This window comes from Pecten maximus, chromosome 11 (assembly GCF_902652985.1).
Source record: "Pecten maximus chromosome 11, xPecMax1.1, whole genome shotgun sequence".
NCBI lineage: Eukaryota > Metazoa > Mollusca > Bivalvia > Pectinida > Pectinidae > Pecten > Pecten maximus.
In genome coordinates, this window is record NC_047025.1 from 32,292,501 (window position 1) to 32,313,231 (window position 20,731).

The 20,731-nt window shown below is 34.0% G+C and overlaps 1 protein-coding gene across 2 annotated transcripts; it reads left to right on the plus strand.

The window, feature by feature from the left end:
* The first annotated feature begins 6,078 nt into the window (after window positions 1-6,078).
* LOC117337382 (GMP reductase 1-like) lies at window positions 6,079-20,689 on the plus strand. 2 transcript variants are annotated; one of them, XR_004534800.1, is made up of 8 exons: window positions 6,079-6,232; window positions 13,043-13,162; window positions 13,814-13,897; window positions 14,456-14,629; window positions 15,073-15,261; window positions 16,747-16,949; window positions 17,349-20,125; window positions 20,182-20,689. XR_004534800.1 is itself a non-coding variant. In XM_033898353.1 (7 exons), the coding sequence occupies exons 1-7, from the start codon at window positions 6,146-6,148 to the stop codon at window positions 17,545-17,547; spliced, it is 1,056 nt and encodes a 351-aa protein (XP_033754244.1). In that variant the 5' UTR covers window positions 6,079-6,145; the 3' UTR covers window positions 17,548-20,689. The 2 variants fall into 2 exon arrangements, 1 of the variants encoding a protein (XP_033754244.1); XM_033898353.1 differs by having other exon boundaries at window positions 17,349-20,689.
* Window positions 20,690-20,731: the final 42 nt, after the last annotated feature.

Genomic DNA, 20,731 nt, shown 5'->3' on the forward strand with positions numbered 1-20,731 from the left:
TCATAGCTCTGAAAATCACTGAAAATATCGGTTTACTTATCCTTCAGAGCTGTATTAAAATTGCAAATGTTGTACATATTACAAATATATACACTTTATTAGAGGTTATATGTAGGGTTAACTGGCAATGTTGCATATCTAAAACATGTGCCATATTTTTCAGAATTAGGCATTTTTACTGTACACTGCTACCTATTGTCAATGACTCCATCCCCTCAATCGCTCATTTGAAGTTCAAATGATGTGAAATTGATATCAAATTAAAGTTTGAAGATTTCCTTTCCCGAAAAATGATGTTATTGGTTATGTTTAATAGCATATAACAGCACACCAGTACTTTGAAGACAGTAACCCTGATATTTACGGTGGACTGGGGAATTCCCGCCTTTTCACAACTGGAATCCTACGTCTAATTCTATTTATACCAGGAGTGTATATTTTTGATTTTCATATATAGAAAGTACACATTTCGTGTATTATTTACTCAGGAAGTAGCTATAAACGTAAGAAACGCAGTTTCTTCAGGGACTTGGTTCAGCTGCCTGAATTAGTTGTGCAAGATATTCTCACTACCCCAACTGATCCTGAGATAAAATTGTCAGGTCGGTCCGCCAGTCCAAGAAGATAGTCATGGCCAACAGTACCACTATACTTATACTGAGTACATATATACATGTATACTACGATATTACAAAGGAATTTTGTCAGTTGACCGTTAAGGCCCACGGGCCTCTTTTTCAATCCCAGAAATTTTCTTGTAAAGTATCAGTACCCAGTTGCTTGAAGTTTTCTGGAAGAAGTTCAAAGTTGAAGATGGAACCTAATTCACCATAACATAAAGACCCCTGGCACATTTACATTGCGTCTGAAGATCAGTAGTCTTGGGTCCTAGGCAATGTGCTGAATACAAATTGTAACTGTCGCATGCTTGTCAAATGACTTAGCTGGTCATAAAATTGCATCCTCGCACAAGATTGTCGATTCTTCTAATGGTCTTTCCCATTACCATATTGATTGTAAATTTAACCGCTGCTTATTTTGCTCAAAACGAACATGAAAGAGTTCTCCACAATCAAACAACTGTTTATAATGAATGGACAACAAATCGGCACATTTTAAATCAAAATCGACATCCTGTGGTAAAATGATCTACAAGATCATGCAGAGGAATGTAACGACAATATTATGTCGGGTGGCGGATACCAATATACAACATGTCGGTCATTTTGGCGTAATTTTGCCGCTCTCCTTTGCTTTTTATATGTGTTTTTATTTTCATTTTGATAAAATAATACTGAAGGCTACCCACAGAGGTGAGCCCAAATAGTTTGCCATGATTATGTGTCATTGTTACACTGTATCTGTATATAAAGCAAACAAAGCTCGCAGCATTTATGGTATTTCTATATTATATAAAAAGGGAGTGGATACGTTTTTCTTTACCACGAGACACAGACCAAAAAGACATATGTGCTTATATACAGTTTTATTACTCCTTTTAATAGTTTCTCTCATTACAAGTCAAAGAAAATGAGATCAGAAATTCCAAGGAGGCGTTTCACAATCCTCCTCTCCTAATCAAACTGAGGAAAAAACAACTAAGAATACTTGCGAAACTGTTTGTTAATGTGATATACTAATATTGTTATTAAATACAAGTATCAATTTAGTTGACGTCACAGGAAAACAATTATCGCCTATCACAGGGACCTGGCAATTTCTTACAGTCTACATCTAAACTCGACTTCGGTTAATGACATTCTGTGTTTTGTAATGAAAATACTGAGGTATGTCCGAAAACGTGCTATACACACTAGTAAAGGTCCAAATACACATAGACTGTAACACATTGTCAGGTCCCTGTGATACACACTAGGAAAGGTCCAAATACACATAGACTGTAACACATTGTCAGGTCCCTGTGATACACACTAGGAAAGGTCCAACACGTAGTCTGTAACAAATTCTCAGGTCTCTGTGATACACACTAGGAAAGGTCCAACACGTAGTCTGTAACACATTGTCAGGTCCCTGTGATACACACTAGGAAAGGTCCAAATACACACAGACTGTAACACATTCTCAGGTCCCTGTGATACACACTAGGAAAGGTCCAAATACACGTAGACTGTAACACATTGTCAGGTCCCTGTGATACACACTAGGAAAGGTCCAAATACACATAGACTGTAACACATTCTCAGGTCCCCGTGATATACACTAGGAAAGGTCCAAATACACATAGACTGTAACACATTGTCAGGTCCCTGTGATACACACTAGGAAAGGTCCAAATACACGTAGACTGTAACACATTCTCAGGTCCCTGTGATATACACTAGGAAAGGTCCAAATACACGTAGTCTGTAACACATTCTCATATAGTTGTCAGCTATTCTAAATATGATCTTACTTATAAAAATAAGAATTTTCATGAAATGCTAGCTGAGACAACATATTTGAACTTGAATTGACTACGTTTCATGAATTGTCTGTCCTGTTCTTCATGATCACGTTCCTTCGCTGTTCAGAGGTTGTCAATTTAGAGAGGGAAACTTAATTAATCATACTTCGGCAAATTTAGAAATAATAGTACAAGTTAAACGTCTTTGAATGAATACATTTTTTCTTAAATCAAATCAATCCATAAACAATAATAGCTGGAATATGCTGACTGCATCACAAGTGCCTGACTCGTTTTATAAAATAATAACATATAAGAGTACATAAAAATGAGATTTATATGTACTCTTAGATGTTATTATTTTATAAAACGAGTCAGGCATCTGTGACTGCATGAAGGTAGGTCTTTATATATATATTATGGTTTCTTGTAGTATAGAAAAAATACTTTAGCCCCTACTCCCACTATATAGTAAGAGTAGGGGCTAATATATACCAGAAACATATAATAGATGTTTCTGTATACCTGTATATATGTTTTTCTTTTGATACTATCCAGATGCAGACGCTCGTGTAATTTACGAAGGTTGGAAACAGAGATGTCCCAGCGTTGTATTGCTTTACGACAAACAATACGATTTTATTGTAACATCTCATTAAAAGATAGGTCAAATAGCGAGACGGCGATTATTGAGTTGGCTTGAAGGTTTGAAGTTGTTGTCGTTGATTGTTGGCGCCGTACCCTCCGGACCTACCAGTTACGTAACAGTACAAGTGATCTATATATACCATGATACACACATAGCGGACTTGAACGGTTAAACATCATTTACATATTGTCAGGGGAGGCAATTTGATAGCCTAAACATTCATATGCTCAGTGGAGATAGAAAGTTTTAGGCTATATCAGAGACCTATATAGTATATAGGTCTCTGGCTATATGTTGCATGTTTTCTTGGAATTTTAACGCGTTAAATGTTACTTAGCTAGCATTTAACGTGATAAACAGCTTCGTTCGTTTAACGCGTTAAAAGTCGTAGCTTTTGTTTTAACGCGTTAAAATGACTAAAATAGTAGACGAATCGAATTCCTTGTTGCACCAGCTTTCTTGAGAGAATGCATCGACTAACTGTTCAGGAGAGAGATTGTCCCTATTTACTGAGACCCCCAGTTTATCCCACCATTCCCCCTCCACCTGATCCTTAGAGGATTCAGTATTATCTTTGTCAGAGGGTTCTGGGGACCACCTGTCCATCACCTTCACATCTGTGAGAGTACACAAAGGTGATTTAGGGGAGACTCTACGTCAGATATTGTTTGGGGTGCAATGCTGACACAAGAGACACACTAGCTTGTACAAAGGTCACACTTTTTCTCTCCATTTTATTATAGAGTTTATATTGATAGATTTTACTAACTTCATACGATTTTTCAATATACGACGGGTCCCAGTTCTTAGCCCCATAATCCATGATCATTTACATACATGATGGATCACATGGCAGCCGACCACCATAGACGAGCATCTCGTTACCTGTAAACTACAGTTATAACACGGTATAATGTGTGATGTTCTGTATAATCTCGTCAATTTTCAAAGATGACAAAACTACCAAATCGCTGAACAAAATGACACAACTCGGAACGTCTGTAAACAATGTGACGTCATCAGAATGTACCAGTTTACAGACTTAGATCTACACAAATGACCAAAAGAATGAAGCACAGTGAAAGAGGAAAAAATTGTTGGTTATTCCAGAGACATATATACAGAATATATATATGTCTCTGGTTATTCGCACAAATTGATTATTTTGATACGGTCTCTGTTTTAATCGGGTTTCAGAAATGTCAACGTCCTCTTTAATGTGTTGATGTTCTGTCAACGCGTACTGAAATGTTCTGTCATTAAACTGTTTGAAATGATAATAAAAAAAAACATCTGCAGACCAAAACAAACCAAACGCCGACATCGGGATTTACACGTATACAGGAGTCATACGTTGACTCTTCATTTTTTGGGCAAATAACCATTGTCACATGCCCACTGACAATATCGCCGACGGGACTGAGGGATTGTCTTGGCACAGCGCTAGCCCCAAGGCATTCTTGAACCACTGCCCGAACCTCGATCTCTCCTCGAAGCCTCCATATTTTCCATCTTCCATGAATAATTAACTTTCACCCGAATGCTGATATGCAAGGGTGCAACTGATTGGTTAATCTGATAAAGTTTAACGCGCGTTAAAATAATTATGAACGTGATAAAACTGTCTTTAACGCGTTAAATGATAACTGCATTTAACGCGTTATAACGTGTTAAGTTAACGCGTTATTTAAAGCTTAACGCGTTAAGTCTTAAAGCGTTATGTTTAACGCGTTAAATGTTATGTTTAACGCGTTAAATGCTAACTTGCTAAATGTATCTCGTTTTTGACATCATGCGGCCTACATGTATAAGTAAATCTTATAAACAACATAAAAGATAATATCGGTATTGGACAATAATACAAATATAAAATGAGTACGTATGTGGCTTACAGATATATGCCTATAGATTTAACAGATCGGATCTTATAATTAATGGCTTCGAAAATTTCAATTTCTACCTCAGTCGTTGACTTGCAAGTTAAACACTATCTCTGATTTCGATCAATTTGGTTAAAACGGTCAATTTCGATCGCTAACGTAACCGCAGACATACACAGATTTGATAAACATTCTGTATTTCACAGCTAGGTGTATATTTGGTTAAATAAAATTGAATGAAAAAAATGTCCTATATAAAAAAAAACCAAAAAAAACCCAAACATTTTGAAAACATTTCTAATAAATTTCTCAAATACTGTACGTTGGACTTGATAAGAAAATCTCAGCCGTATACAAAATAAAATAGCTTTAGAGTTATTTGGTTTTTACTAAATAAAAAATCATATGCAATATTCTATGGAACGCCAAATTAACATATTTGAAGATAAGTTCAATTAATTGAAGACAGGTTCAATTTAATTGCAGATAGGTCCAATTCAATTGAAGATAGGTCCAATTATTTGTACCTATCTTAAATTATTTAAAGATGGATACAATTGAAATGAACCATCTTTAATTGAATTAACCTATCGTTAATTGAATTGAACCTATTTCTAATTAAATTAAACCAGAGACATACATATATATATACCTTCAAATTCAACATATCCTTAATTGAATTAAACCTATCTTCAATTCAATTGGACCTATCTTTAAATCAATTGCACCTATCTTTAATTCATTGGCAGAACAAGGGGAGCGGTCCTTTTTCCCTACTTGTTCGTAATTGAAGATAGGTTCAATTCAATTAGAGATAGGCCCAATTCAATTAGAGAAGGGTACAATTCAATTAGAGATAGGTACTATTCCGAAAAGATGCTTGTATTTAGGTTCTACTTCTAGCAATGATTTAAAGATCTTACGGAATTTCCTAAATCACGTAGAATTCTAATTCCTTTTCGATGTCTATATCTGAGGCAATAAACATAAGTTATTATTGAATTAAAAATCAAAATCTGTTAGTTGCTAACCAGTGCTCTAACAGCAGTTAAGATAACTAAATATGAATAGCCTATTTATGCTTATGACATTTTCTCGAAATCCCGTTTTGAGCCTCTTGTGGAACTCTCTTGCTTTGGAGACAATAAAGGTTGTTACTTCCTTTTGGCGCGAACGAAGGTCATCAACAAATCGTTATTGTAAAGTGTAGCTATGCCTAGAATTGATAGCGATATCAAATTAGATTTCAAAGATGTGTTGGTCAGGCCGAAAAGAAGTACACTGAAAAGTAGATCAGAGGTAAGTAATTAGCAAAAATCAAGATGAGACAATCGCACGTGTTTGGTATTATGCTATCGGTATATCACTCAGAAATCAGTAAACTGATCCATGGCTGTACATGTACTGCCCTGTAGATCTAGTCTGTGGTGTTCGCTAGAAATCGAATTTTTATCTGAAATTTATGATACTCAATTTTTTATATAATTTGATATAGCAGACAGAAATAATTGTTGTTATACACAACTTCAGCTTTCATAATCGCACAATAGATATATAAAATAAAATGTCCGTTCACAATAGATTTGTTTGATCATGATCATATTACTGTTTGATTCGGACCTTTTTAGGTGTGAAGGTAAAATGGGCCATCATTGATAAAATGCTCAAAACATGTGTATTACTTTATTATCTCTTATTTGTTGTTGAGAAGAGTAAATACAATTTGCCTGTGTTTTTATTCATGACTGAAATCTGTCTTCTGCAGGATTCTGGAACTATTCAATTTTTTATAATATTACAATTAACAAAGGACTAAAGAAGTCGTCAGATCTGCATGTAGCTATAGCTGCATTCATATTATATATTTTATATCTCAAAGAATTAATTAATGTTACCCTAGAATTAAATATTCCTTTATTTCTTTTAATTCTTACCCGGAAATTTTGTGCTATCAGGTTTGGTACTTGGTATACGTAGTAGTTGAGGAAGATATACAGCTCATCAGCCTCTGTGTAGTTGGTGCAACCCCAAATTCAAACTTGGAACATGAAAATTAATTTTTTATGGTATATATCAATCCATCAACCATACCCTGAAAATAAAGATGTGAAAAATCACAATATCATACAACCATTAATAATTTTATGAGACCAATTCAATTCATAACCCATGGCATGAGAATTTAGTGCAATTAACAATGAGTGTTAAATACTTCTGACATAATGGTTCATATACATCAACAATTAATTACACATAATAAAGGATCTAATAATGTTTACATAGTAACAGGTATCATGGATGCATTATATGTCATAGGAATTAAGGAGTAATAACTGCAAACTAGTGACCTCTCACGTGCACGTAAACATTCTATCACTATATAAGCTAAAGGGAAATTCTGTCTAGCTTGAGCTGGTTAGGTGAATCAATTACACTCCACTTTAAAATATACAATGATTACCAGGTATATAAGTACGGTATATTCCAGATATTTCAATGTTCATACAGTGCACAAATTGAAGTAGAAATGTGTTGTGTGTAAAGTGTTTGGTTGTTTAAGAATTTGTTGATACATTGTTATTTAACACAATAGAATTTGCTGTGTAAAGTGTGTGCCTGTTCTGTTGGTAGCACCCTTGTCACAGCCCATACATACACTATGCCAAATGTACATCAGCGATGTCCGAGGACACGGTATGTAAGGTGTTCAATCAAAATGTCTTTGGCGAGGTTTGTCATTATATGCTAGCTGCGTGAATAACCAATGATGCGTGGTACATACAATATGTGTGTGTGGTAATGTAATTGAAAATTTAAAGCTTTAATGATTTGATTTTATTGAATTTGTTTTACAAAGTTTTGGGTACTGTATATATACAGTAAAACTCACTTGTGTCGAACACAGTTGAATCGAATACATCGGATAAGTCGAACGTTTCGTTCGGTCCCGATTTTTTCTCGTCTTTATCTAAGTAAATTAAGCACGAATGATTCGAACACTGTTGAATCGAATACTACGGTTGTGTAGAATATATTTTGTGGTCCCTCCCTTCTAAACTATACCAAAATTTCCATTTTTGTCTCGAACATCGAGTCGTCATGCTGTCTCCGGTAAAATTTGCTGACCTCGCCTAATTGACCGAGTGTGACCGATCAACGTCCAAAGCGCTAGCCTATTGTTAGTTCCCGGCAGTCGGTCGCACATCATCCCATTGTTTATACAGGTGCACAGGTGAAGTAAAAAGTTCAGGTATACATAACTAAGAATGAAATGAGCACGTTTAAGTCTACAAACCAATATGTGTTCTGTTTACTGTTTTGATACACATGGCTGCTGAAAAAAAATAGGAAAAAGTAAACGATAAATTAAATATCTTCCATCGAAAAATGCACAGAAAAAATACTTGTCTGTCATTGATTTATTTATATATCCCTAAATTCTGAATACGACGATGCAATAGTAAAAATGATATGCGGGATGTTTTTACTCTGTTCAAAAGATCGTGGCAATGCATATCATGCAGCCGATAAACACTGACAGCTGCCTTCACCTTTGATACAAAATCAGCACGCGTACGGTCGATAATTTTCCTGAACTGTTTATTGTTTAATATTGTTAAATTGTAGAACAATATGAACGGATTTCAAGATAATTAATAATGTTAGTACAATATATACATTTATATTCTTATAATGTATGTATCGTTTTCATAAAATATTATGCTGTCATTGTACGACTCCCGTGCGTAAATCGCGTGTCTATGTCAAAGATGATTTTACGCATGAACTGTTTTGATCTGTAACTGTGCACAATATTGTTTATTAGATAAAGGGATAATTCTTATCATGTACAATTAATTAATTTCTTTGTTATTAATTATTTATTGCTTATTTTCGACTATGTTATCAAACACTTGTTCTGCATACAACTGATGATAGTCGGATATTTTGTTTCCGTATACACACTAACACGGATAAGTCAAACCATCGGATAAGTCGAATATTTTGCTTGGTCCCGTCGACTTCGACTTATCTGAGTTTTACTGTAATTATGTAGTACTAATTTTCTTCAAAGATATGGAAAGTCCTATGACCATAAATGGTTAAATGTTTGCATGTTGTACCAAATATGAACTGAACCTGCACAAATATTTTGATATATATTAAAATTTACAATCACGAAAAGGAAAATTGCTGAATTACAATATAATTGTTTAATATTAATCCAGTAATATTTGACTTTAAAGGTTTTAAATCCCTTGACTACCCGGGTATATGTGTTCTCTGGCTTTGTGGATTCTGCATGTTCTAATTCCTATAACAATTTGTGTAATACAAGAGGCCCATTGAACTGACCACTAGGCACAGTGATCATTGGATATACTTAATAAAAACAGGAAAAACAAGTCAATAACAATATCAAAAGCATAGTTCAACAATTGAAATAAAAAATATGGCAGATACATTTCTTTATGTTGATAAATATCATGGAATTTTATCATCTTGATTAACATGATGAATCTTTATTAGACAGAATTTAAAGGGGCCATTTGTTACATGAATTGAAAGATATTCCAACAAAAGGGAAATGCTGAGATGCCTGCTTGTAATTTCTGGTAATTATATATAACATATAATGCTGAAGTGAATGTTGGATATAAAGTAAATGTATGTGTTAGGTACAGATGTTACATGTACAGATACCAGTAACTGACAGCTGGTGCTACCATCAGTGGGAACCAGGTGGGGATTATACAGATATGTACAACTCTATAAAAATATTGTTGGATTTGCTTTAACCTGTAAGCATATGTTTACATTTGTAAGTGTACATGGTAAATAGTAGTAAAATACTGTACATGTATACATATAGAATTGTTAATGAATTTTTTTGAATACTATATGGTGTAGTGTATATACATACCTGGGCCTCTTGTTTTGTGAGTCTGTTATACTAGATTAAGCTAGATTATTTCCAAAAGTATGAAGACATTTCAGAATTCACTTTCTACTTTAGGGCTGTATACCTACAGTTGAACTCAGGTTAATTCAGTAATAGTTGTTATTACATGTATAGTTAATAAAAGTGTTGGGCTGATGATAGAAAATAATCAAAAATTAGTCAGAGAAAGTCATCAACGACGATTTTGAAAAGACAATTAATTGGAAACTTCCAAAAGTGTTTGTAAATCTCCAGCTTCATGTATTTTTGTAATGAAGTTGATCTTATATTTTACTGATACCTATCCATTCATATCTATAAAACTACAGACGGGCACTGGAAAGGGTTCCCATGTCTATGTTTCTGTTGTATATCACAAAGTTGATCCTGAATTCCAGCTGTATATATGTATACATAATGATGCGTGATGATGCAAATCAATACATGATCTATAAGATTGCATAACACAATGTCTGCACTGTAAGGATCCAATCTACTTGAACAGTAGATCTAGACCTATAGCCTCTCAGGGTTTGTATCAGACAGACATGTGTGCTATGTGTGCAGACTGAGATTGGGTGTATGTCCAGTAAATATATACAATGGACAGTGGGCAGCAAGGGCGGTGGAATGCTGCAGCATCCATCTATCTTGTGTTATGTACTGTATTTGTGCTAGTGAGCTCCCCATCTGTTATATTTACCGGGTAGTAATTTGTCTTTCCCCAGTCTGGCCTGAACATTCCAACCACATTCAGTACCATTTACCTTAATGGTTAAAAAGATAATTCCGACCTTTATTTCAACTGTTGACATACATCCAATCCGGGACTAATTTAATTGTTTTGTTATTTAGCAATTATATACGGATAATGAAAATATTTTTGAATTCAGAATCAAGGTTGAATGCATGTCTGTTATATCAGCTAATTACAATTAAATCTGGAAGAAACTTCTACTGTAACCATACTATCTGACTAGTAATACATGCCTCCTGGCCTTGAGGTCTGTGCCACAGAGCTTGGAGAATATGTAAAATTAATAATAAATAACTCCCAAAATTACAAACTTCCTTGTATTATTGCATTTGGTGTATCATATATTTGTTTTCAATTTTAGATGATAAATAGATAAAATTTAATATTTCTAAGACCAAAAGTTGGTCCCCTTTATACCTCCTACCCAAAAATAACAACACTGGTTATGCATTCTGTATCACTAATTTTTAATAACAATTGTTGTCTTTTGGAATTGTTTTGTCATACGTATATACCCACTGGTCATGATGTGGACCCCTGAGAGTTCGTATTGGTCAAAATACTACCTGCATTACTTCTGAAGTTTCTGGTACTTTGTGTATTAATAGTGTTTATGTTGTGTGATGTGTGTTTTATGAATTTTTACAACTCCTTGATGATGTGATCATGACATCCTACGCTATACTTTACACAACAAAGTTCAGTAAAACGTGTGTAATTTTTCTCCCACTTCTGTAGTTATAAGAGGTATTGTCCCATGTGGAACGCCCTCTTATATCTCACAGGCACACAAAGTAGATATTGGTGGCCGTCACATCAAGAACTGCTTTGTTATACTAATATTATAGCTGATTCAGAAGAGCCCTGAAAAAATATTTATAGACTGTTAATATGTGTTCAGTGCTAAAGTCTGCAGATTGACATCAGAAATTATTTCGTGATCAGAAGAATGTCTATTGCCAAAAAATTGGCAAGTATCATATGTATATGGTCTCCAGGAAATAATAAAAAAACTAAATAAATAAAAGGCTTTACTTTTAAAGTGTATCAATTTACTTATGCTTTCGATATTTCAAAATGTTTTATTGTCACACAACAAGTATAATAACAAGGTATTCATACATAGAAAAGGGATTGGACAACAGTCTCAGCCTAATTAGTCCTTTCCTATCAAGTTATGCTTTCACAAGTCTTATTTTGTACAAGATTAAGAAAACATATAATGTACACATAATTATATTTACACATGCATTCATAATGTCATTTTTCACAGAATTCCCTGACAAGAGGTGGGAGAAAAATAGCTGGTCATTCTGTAGGTGTTAGACATATGGAAGTTCTACTCTGGAGTATAGAGTTTAGGTGACAAACCTTGTTGTTACATGTTCTAACCCAAACTCTATGACCCAGGTAGAATATTCAAATCTCTGATATATACATACTGGCCAAAAATGTGTCTCAAATAAAAGCTTATGCAAACCTTGCCAAAGACTGAGCGTTAAATCCAAGTTTATTTTTAGTACCCACTGAGCATGCTGTACACACCCTTATGAGTTATTGAATTGTGATGAAGTGCGAAATGGTTTTAACAACAGATTCACAGTGTCTGAGGATTTGGTATTTCAGATGCATCTAGGCGTTCGATCCCATGTTAACTCTTTTATGGTTGAGTTTTCGATGCAAATTAGTTGTTTCCTGATATTATTTGAGTATTGCATCAATTACACAGTAAAAACTAAAGATGAAGAAAACAAACTGTTAAATCATTTAATCTACCTGTCCATCTGACAAGCATTTGAATGCTGAAACATTTGTCGATATAAAGTGACATCTTCGTGTACATCAAACAGTATTATCAAATTGATCAAACCTGATATCTCATTGGCAAAAGTATTAGTGTATAATACTCACAGGTAAGCTGCATTATCCTGAACAAGACTCTTTAAGAAATATTTGGTTTTATATCCTGGTTTATTTGGTATACAAGAGATTGTAATGGGTACATGTCACAGTACACTATACAGTATTTATTCCGTAATAAACATATGCTTGGTAATGATATCACCAATGCCTAATTAATATTGTTCAGTAAAATAAATACTGCTTCATTGTACTATCCATCGCCTGCTTTGGGATCCCAGTTTACCTGTTGGCCCCGGGGCTTATTACAAGATAGATACCGGTAATTATAAACTAAAAAAAATTGCACCAAACAATTTTGTTTATTATTTTATTGTACTAATTAAGCTAGGTTTGTGCATGTGTGTCGCATTGTCTTAAAGTTGGTACCACAGTGTACAAATAATTTTGTACCTTATATTATATACACTGTCGTACGTCCTGTAAAATTGATATAATGTTGAATTTGTTAGGTTTATAGATTCTGAATGTTTTTCTATGACTTTTGTAGGTTGATCTGACTCGAACTTTCACCTTCAGAAACTCTGGTCAGAATTACTATGGGATCCCAGTCATGGTGGCCAACATGGACACCACAGGAACATTTGAGATGGCCAAAGCCATGGGCAAGGTACATAAAAATTGTACAATGTTCTTATTATGGAATCATTGGATACAAGCCAGTGGTTAATCAATATGTCTTCACCAGCTGTCATACACTAACACAATTAAAATGTGCAGATATACAATGTAGTTATGCTGCCTTGTAAACCACTACATTTGTGGAGGAGCTAGATGCTTTTGTCATTCCCCTCGATATAATGCTGTCTGTCGATACAAACATTAATATCTTTCCATTTTTTATAAGCCACATAAATATCCCTCTATTTAGCCGTTTTTACAAACCTTTTTCATGCCCTCACCATGAAATCGAGGGCATTATAGTGTTACCCATTTCCGTCGCATCACATCCCGAAGCAATGTAACTAGCTTATCTCGAGAACTGCTGATGTGATCCTCACCAAACTGTGTTTCGGGTGTCAAGTGGCAACGGGGCATTTATGTCATAGACATTTTCTAGTTCTAGAATTATCTTAATGGTACAGACAAGAGGTTATTAGTATTACTGGTACTCACTGTTATAAAGATAGAATGATCGATGTGCAATATTAATTAATTGTAGTCAAACTATAAAGTTGATTTATTAATTAAAGTTGTAATTTGGCAATTGTGTATATGAAACTATATGATTTACATGTAAAGAGTTTATTTGCTATCGCAGCATGCCATGTTCACGTGTATACACAAGCACTACTCTGTGGAGGCCTGGAAGCAGTTTGCTGAAGAAGCCAAAGACATCATACAGGTATGAATATGTGTAGGTGCTGGAGTAAAACACTTGTAAAACTTTGTATTTATTGATAAAAATAGGTACAGTTACCAGAGCATCCAGTTGACCCTTGATTTTTAGCAATTTCGCTGTTTCTCATAAATGTACAGGGTCAAAACATATGGCAGATAGACAAAGGGGAAAAAGAAAAAATGGCAGAGGAAAGCAATCTCCAAAGAATTTTGTAAATAATTCCTAAAAAATCAAAAGATATTTTTAATCATGTTGTCTCTAGAGGAATAGTTCCATAACTAAGGGACTCGCTCTTCCTCGGCAGTTACACTCTCATACCAGAAAACTGTTCCATTTAGAAATGGCAATAATTAACAGTAGATTGTGTTCTTGTCTTCAGAAGAAATATTCCATTTAAAATCACTTGTTTCAGAACTGCATTGTGATCAACAATGTTTTAAAAAAGAAGTTTTATGTTCATAAATGAATTTGATTGAAACCTTTATACCATAAAGTAATATGTATTCAGAAATGAAATCTCAGAAATGAAATTTGTTAGGTATTATTTAATTACACTTCTAGCATGTTGCGGTGAGCACGGGGACTGGTGAGGGAGACCTGAGGAAGATTTGTGATATACTGGGGGCTGTTCCTGACATTAAGTACATCTGTGTAGATGTCGCCAATGGCTACTCAGAACATTTTGTTCAGTTTGTCAGAGATGTCAGGAAAAGGTTCCCGAAGCACACAATTATGGTAAAATATTTTTTAACCTTTTAACTGGCAGGTAATACCATGTTATCTATATCATAGGACAGTGTATACGTAACACACGCTATTCAATTTGTTTGCAATCCTATGAGAATTAAAGGACAATATCTATTCAAAGAAGTCAGTTTGACGCTAAATAGACGTTAAATTAAAAAAAAACCTGTCATTTACTTTGTTTATATGTTGTAGAGCTGAGGCTGCTTCGATAGAGAATATGATGTAAACCAACTTTCTTTCATGTGGAATTTACATTCGCAAAATTCGTGAATGAAGGGGGAAAAAAATCATGTATAAAAATAGCATGCTACATTCTCATTAGCCATATAAGAGTGAAAAATAAGAAAACCTCTATATATTTGACAGATATAATTGGTAATACTTCTAGCAATATTCCTGTTTAAACTGAATGACCTTTAACCTATTTTTAGGCAGGCAACGTTGTGACAGGAGAGATGGTTGAGGAGTTGATCCTGTCAGGAGCTGACATCATCAAGGTTGGCATCGGCCCGGGAAGTGTGTGCACCACCCGCAAGAAGACTGGTGTTGGTTATCCACAGCTCAGTGCAGTCATAGAATGTGCGGACGCTGCCCATGGTCTGGGCGGACACATTATCTCTGTAAGGAAGGCTAAAATTACACAAGTACCTGTTTTACTCTCATGGGTGAAAAGATATTGTTCAGTATTAATACTGATTTCAGTATTTTGGGAATATTTGCCACATATATGCCTATGTTAAATTTTGGCTAAACCAACTATTTCAGTATTTCAAGAATAGGAAACTTTCAACTCAACATTTTATTATTGAGTGCTCCGATTTCAAGCAGATTTGTGAGAATCAAGTCTATGAAATGCTTATTTGTTTAGCCCTAAATGAGTCCACTCATGACACTAGATCAATCTTAATGTAATAAGTAAACCTAATTTACATTTCAGCAATGTTTACTTCATTACTTGTTGAAGCTTGATACAAAAAAGTTATTGTTTAATACTTAGATTTATCTTTTACACAAATTTATATGCTCTTAATTCAGCTGTGAAGAATCAATCACAGCAGATACAGATGTGGGGTTAATTTATTGTCTTCCAATTTTGCCCTAATATCTGGCTTATGTAGGATATATAATGGTTACGGGTTTTATTATAGGGCTTCCAGTCGACAGAGAAATCAAATAAAATTCCATTCAGATCTCAACAGGGCTCAAAGTGGATAGTTTTACCAGTAGGCCTATTTGGCTACCAAGTCATAAAATCTAGACGCTAATTGGAAAAGTTAGCCGCCAAAGTACCGAATGATGTCTTAACTTAAAAAACATCTCTCTGTAACTTTTTCGATTGTGGACATCATTTTAGCATTGACTGCAACCTTTGAAAGATTAACCAAATCGCAAATTTACACCATTTTTTAGTGGCCATGCAGATGCCTTACAGGTCAATAAGTGGTCGCCAATGGTGAATTTAAGGCGGCATGGCCACTAGAATAGGCGCCACTTTGAGCCCTGCTCAATATTCTTTTAGCGGAGTGAAATATAGGTGTTACTTTTCCTGCAGCAGTGTCAATATTAGTGTTAAAAAACTAAATTGTTTGTTATTATTACCAAGTCTGTGTAAAAATAGTTAATTGGACTTTGTTAATTACCTTGTAATTGTTCCATTTAGCTTGAACCATTGAGCTTAATTTCTCCAAGTGCATGTATTGTCATAAGCAAACCTTGAATATACATGAAGTTGTATCTATACATGGCCATCCCACCACACATTTTAGATCATGCATTTGATCTACAGTTTACTGGACTTTGAGAAGCAGGAACAAGCTACACATGTAGACATATATAATATGTAATTCTTGTTTTACAAGAGTCCTACCATTCACAGTAAAAAAAAAAAAAAACTTTGTGCAAATGAACTTTACATTGTTGTTAATTCAGATATTGAGTTGTCCCGAAATACTGTAGCTTCTACTTAAATGATGGCTTTCAACCCCCATTAAAAATTAAATTTCTTCTGAAAAAGACAAGTCTCTGGTAAGACTTGGGTAATATTATTTATTTTAGGAGAATCTTACTTTCATTTTACTGTAAGTTAACTTTATGCTAATGTTTAGGATGGTGGTTGTACATGTCCGGGAGATGTGTCTAAGGCATTTGGAGCTGGAGCTGACTTTGTCATGTTGGGCGGCATGTTTGCTGGGCACACCGAATCTGGTGGAGAAATTGTAGAAAAGAATGGAAAGAAGTTTAAACTGTTTTACGGCATGAGCTCAGCCACTGCCATGAAGAAGCATGCAGGAGGTGTTGCAGAGTACAGGTATTCTAAACTTTTATATACCTGGAGAAAGTGACAGGTATTCTAAACTTTAAATACCTGGAGAAAGTGACAGGTATTCTAAACTTTTATATACCTGGAGAAAGTGACAGGTATTCTAAACTTTTATATACCTGGAGAAAGTGACAGGTATTCTAAACTTTTAAATACCTGCCACTTCTGTTTAAATTTGGAGAAAGTACAGACCAATTTACTTCATGTTTCTCTTTCAATGGAAGTAGAATCTGTCCTCCGGTAGTTAAGTTATCTATTTGTTGTTGTCAGCCTGGTTAGGATTTTAAAAGCAAATTTTCTCCTCATTGTTTTAATTTCGCCTCTTTGGTTAATTTCAAAGGATTTTAATTGCAGATTTTACCTCTTTTCTTTATTTCCTTAATTTAGGGCTTCTGAGGGAAAGACGGTCCAAATTGAGTATAGAGGTGATGTGGAGAATACCATCTTGGACATCCTTGGAGGTGTGAGGTCCACATGTACATACGTTGGTGCTGGTAAACTGAAGGAGCTGAGCAGAAGGACGACATTTATACGAGTCACTCAGCAACTTAATGAGGTGTTTAGTGCGTTCACAAAGGAGCATTGATGGGATGATGTTCTGTGATAAATCTTGGTCTCATTTTAATGTGAAATTTTTGCAACTTTTAGAAGAATCTCTTAAAAAAGTATTTTATGTGAATAATTGAAAGAAAATCAAAGAAATTTTGAAATCCATATTTTTTTTATGGATGACTGTTTTTTTGTTTGCTTGTTTTTTTTTTGTTATGTTTTTACCAAATTTTCAGCAAGCATTAAAGTGGACCTTTTACTAAACTGCTGCAAAATTAAGAAGTATTTCCTATTTTGTACAATCTGTTGAAATGTTTTATGATATATATAAAGTTGGAATTAACAAAATCTAAATACTGGTACCTAATAAAAAAAAAATCTAGCTTGGAATTGGTTCAGCTCAATTTTACTTGTTTTTGTTAAGAACACAACTCCAGAGAGTTAAATTTTCATTGTGTTATTAAGAGATACATAGTCATTACATATTAAATTACATTAAAGAGGAGACTTGTTTGTGAAAATTTTCAAAAGTTTTCTTCAGTGTTTTTGATGAGCAAATTTTGTATGACTATTTCCTATAACAAAGCGGAAAATAAAAAAAAAACTGCATTTGGACGCTACAGAAAAGCCTGTGTTAGTTTCATGTTAAATTGCTCGCTGTAGATCTTAAAGGTATGTATCACTAAATTGGTACTGGGATATATGTGCATAGACGTATTAGATGAAATCTTTAAGAAAAAAATGACTAATCAATTTAGTATAATAAACATTATCATGCTTTTTCTAGAAGGGAAAAGAGGATTAAACACTACAGATAAATTGTTGCATAAAATTTGTGTTTGTAATTGTGTTAGTTAGGATTGAACTGTGAGCATGTAAAAGCCTGCAGCAAAATTGTTTTTTTCTGAATTTCTGTACATGTAAAATAGTATAAAAAAGAGTGATCATTAAGGAAGTGGAAATTATACAGTATTATAATATGGGTGAACGTTTTCAGTAATAATATTGAATTCAGTATTTTGGAAATGTAGTCCCTCATACATTGTATCTTATTATTTTTTTCTCGCTAAAACAGCTCTTATCAGTATTTTGATACTCCAACACTTCATCCATACCTCAGTATTATGCTGACTTCAGAATGAAATATTCAAAGTATTACTTGTGTATTTTTAGAAAGTTGTGTATCTTATAAACCTGGATTTTCTGATGGTGTGAAAAATATCTTTACTTAAGCAATGAGACAATGTAAGCAGTGAGACAATGTATATAATCTTAATTAATCTGTGATTATTTCCCAATTCCAGTATGTACTGAATTATAATTATGAGGATGTGTGTAATGTAGTTTGATTCTAACTGAATGACAACATTGTACTGGTGGCCTTTTTTTGAGGAAAAAAAAGGTGTCGTAATTAAACTCTCATATGAAATAAATGGAAAAAAAATCAACGGAGAGATAGAATAAGAGATACAAGAAGAAAATCATGATGTTTTTGTGTTGATCTGCTTTTGGATAATGATTAGGAATACTGAGCAACAGGGCAAATCATATTGGAATGTACTGGTATAGCTATTGTATGTGATGAAGGTCAGGGTGATGGAAGTTTGTAGAACAAACACAATTGTATGAAACAAAGGAATTCCAACAGTGTATGTGACCTCATAATGAAGAGTGGCTGTGGATGGCAATAGGCTGTTGTACTTGGTAGGATCAATGTAAATTTTCCCTCTTTTTTCCCTTCAGGAAAGTCATGTGGTAAACCTGTATTTAGAAAAAAAACTAAATCAAAATAATTTACTCTGGTTACCAAAGAAGTTTTTGTACAACATGCATTTACATTAATTTTTAAAACATTGTATTTTTTAATTGAGAATAAAATGAAAACCCCCTTTATAACCACTGGTGGTGGGGGATTAAATACATGAACGATTTGTGAATATATACTATATGTTATAGCATAGTCAATATAAATGATTTAGTTACCAATTTAACATCTTTCTAAGATTACACGATAGTTTTGTCTTGTAAAATGTTACTGTTTGCGATGAAACAATTCTTGAGTTAAACAGTTGCCGTGGACCTCAGAAATACAGCAGAATGCTGTATATCTAAACAACAGCATGTGGGACATTTAATTTGTTATGTTATGCAGATGTTTATATGTAGTTCCATAACATAAGAAAACTTGTAACCATATATCCTGTTATTTTCGTGGGGATGAGGTTTTGGCTATTTCGCAGCCCATTGATGTGGCTGCAAAAATTTGATCCATGAAATAATAAGACGTGGGTAAAAATTATCTGGGAAATAAACTTTGGATAAGGCTGTTGTTATTTTGTACTGCCATTGGGCGACTCCGATGCCTCCAATCATACAAGGTTATTTCCGGAACTGTTTTTTCTATACTCTATCAACAATCCTATGTTAAACACTTTATGACATTGGGAACAATATAGAAGAAAATTAGATATCCACATATAATCTTTGTGTTTGCTAAAAAGTTATTTCTTTTGCCATAAATAGATATCGCGCAAATTTTGATCCTCGGAAATAACAGGCTATATGGCATACTCTGACAGTGTGAAACACTTATACCTTTATCACAAACTCTGTAAGTAATGAGTGATTTAAAACTTCTGGCCCCACTTTCGTCAATATTCCATCAATTTAGGAAATTCCTTAAAATTTTCTAATGGAAAAATCTTGGTGACAGAACCTTCCTTAAATTTTACAACGCTTTCTTATGGAAATGTTTACCAGTAAGTTAAAAGATAATGATGAATCTTGGTCATCGTAACACTTTTGTTCTGGTGTTTTTTAATCAGCATTTTGTTAGCATATTGATAACTTGACAGAGAAATTGCTACTGCTGTGATTGGTTTTGAATCACCAACATTGCTGTATAAACACAAGTTGGAGGAGAAATATGAATGCAGGTGATTGTTGTCTCATGTTATATTTTTTTTATCTTGTGATCATTGTTATTCCGTATCCCTTTGGTAATTACTATGGTAACTTACATTGTGTTCATGTTGTTTCCAGGGTACAATATATACATGATGTGCCACTAATTATTTTCCAACAGTTGTAATTATGTCGATCTACACCTTGGCTTTAAGCATGGCGTTTTACCTGATTGTACTAATGTTTTGAAAATTAAAATGTTTGTGACATTTTGATCAGGTCTGAATTTGTTTTTGATTAAATGAAAAGTAGACTAA

Bases quoted from the DNA above. Each gene is read 5' to 3' on its own strand.
- LOC117337382 (XM_033898353.1), top strand. From the start codon at position 6,146: ATGCCTAGAATTGATAGCGATATCAAATTAGATTTCAAAGATGTGTTG. The intron at 14,630-15,072 runs GTAAAATATTTT...ACCTATTTTTAG, and splicing joins TCCCGAAGCACACAATTATG to GCAGGCAACGTTGTGACAGG. The intron at 15,262-16,746 runs GTAAGGAAGGCT...GCTAATGTTTAG, and splicing joins TGGGCGGACACATTATCTCT to GATGGTGGTTGTACATGTCC.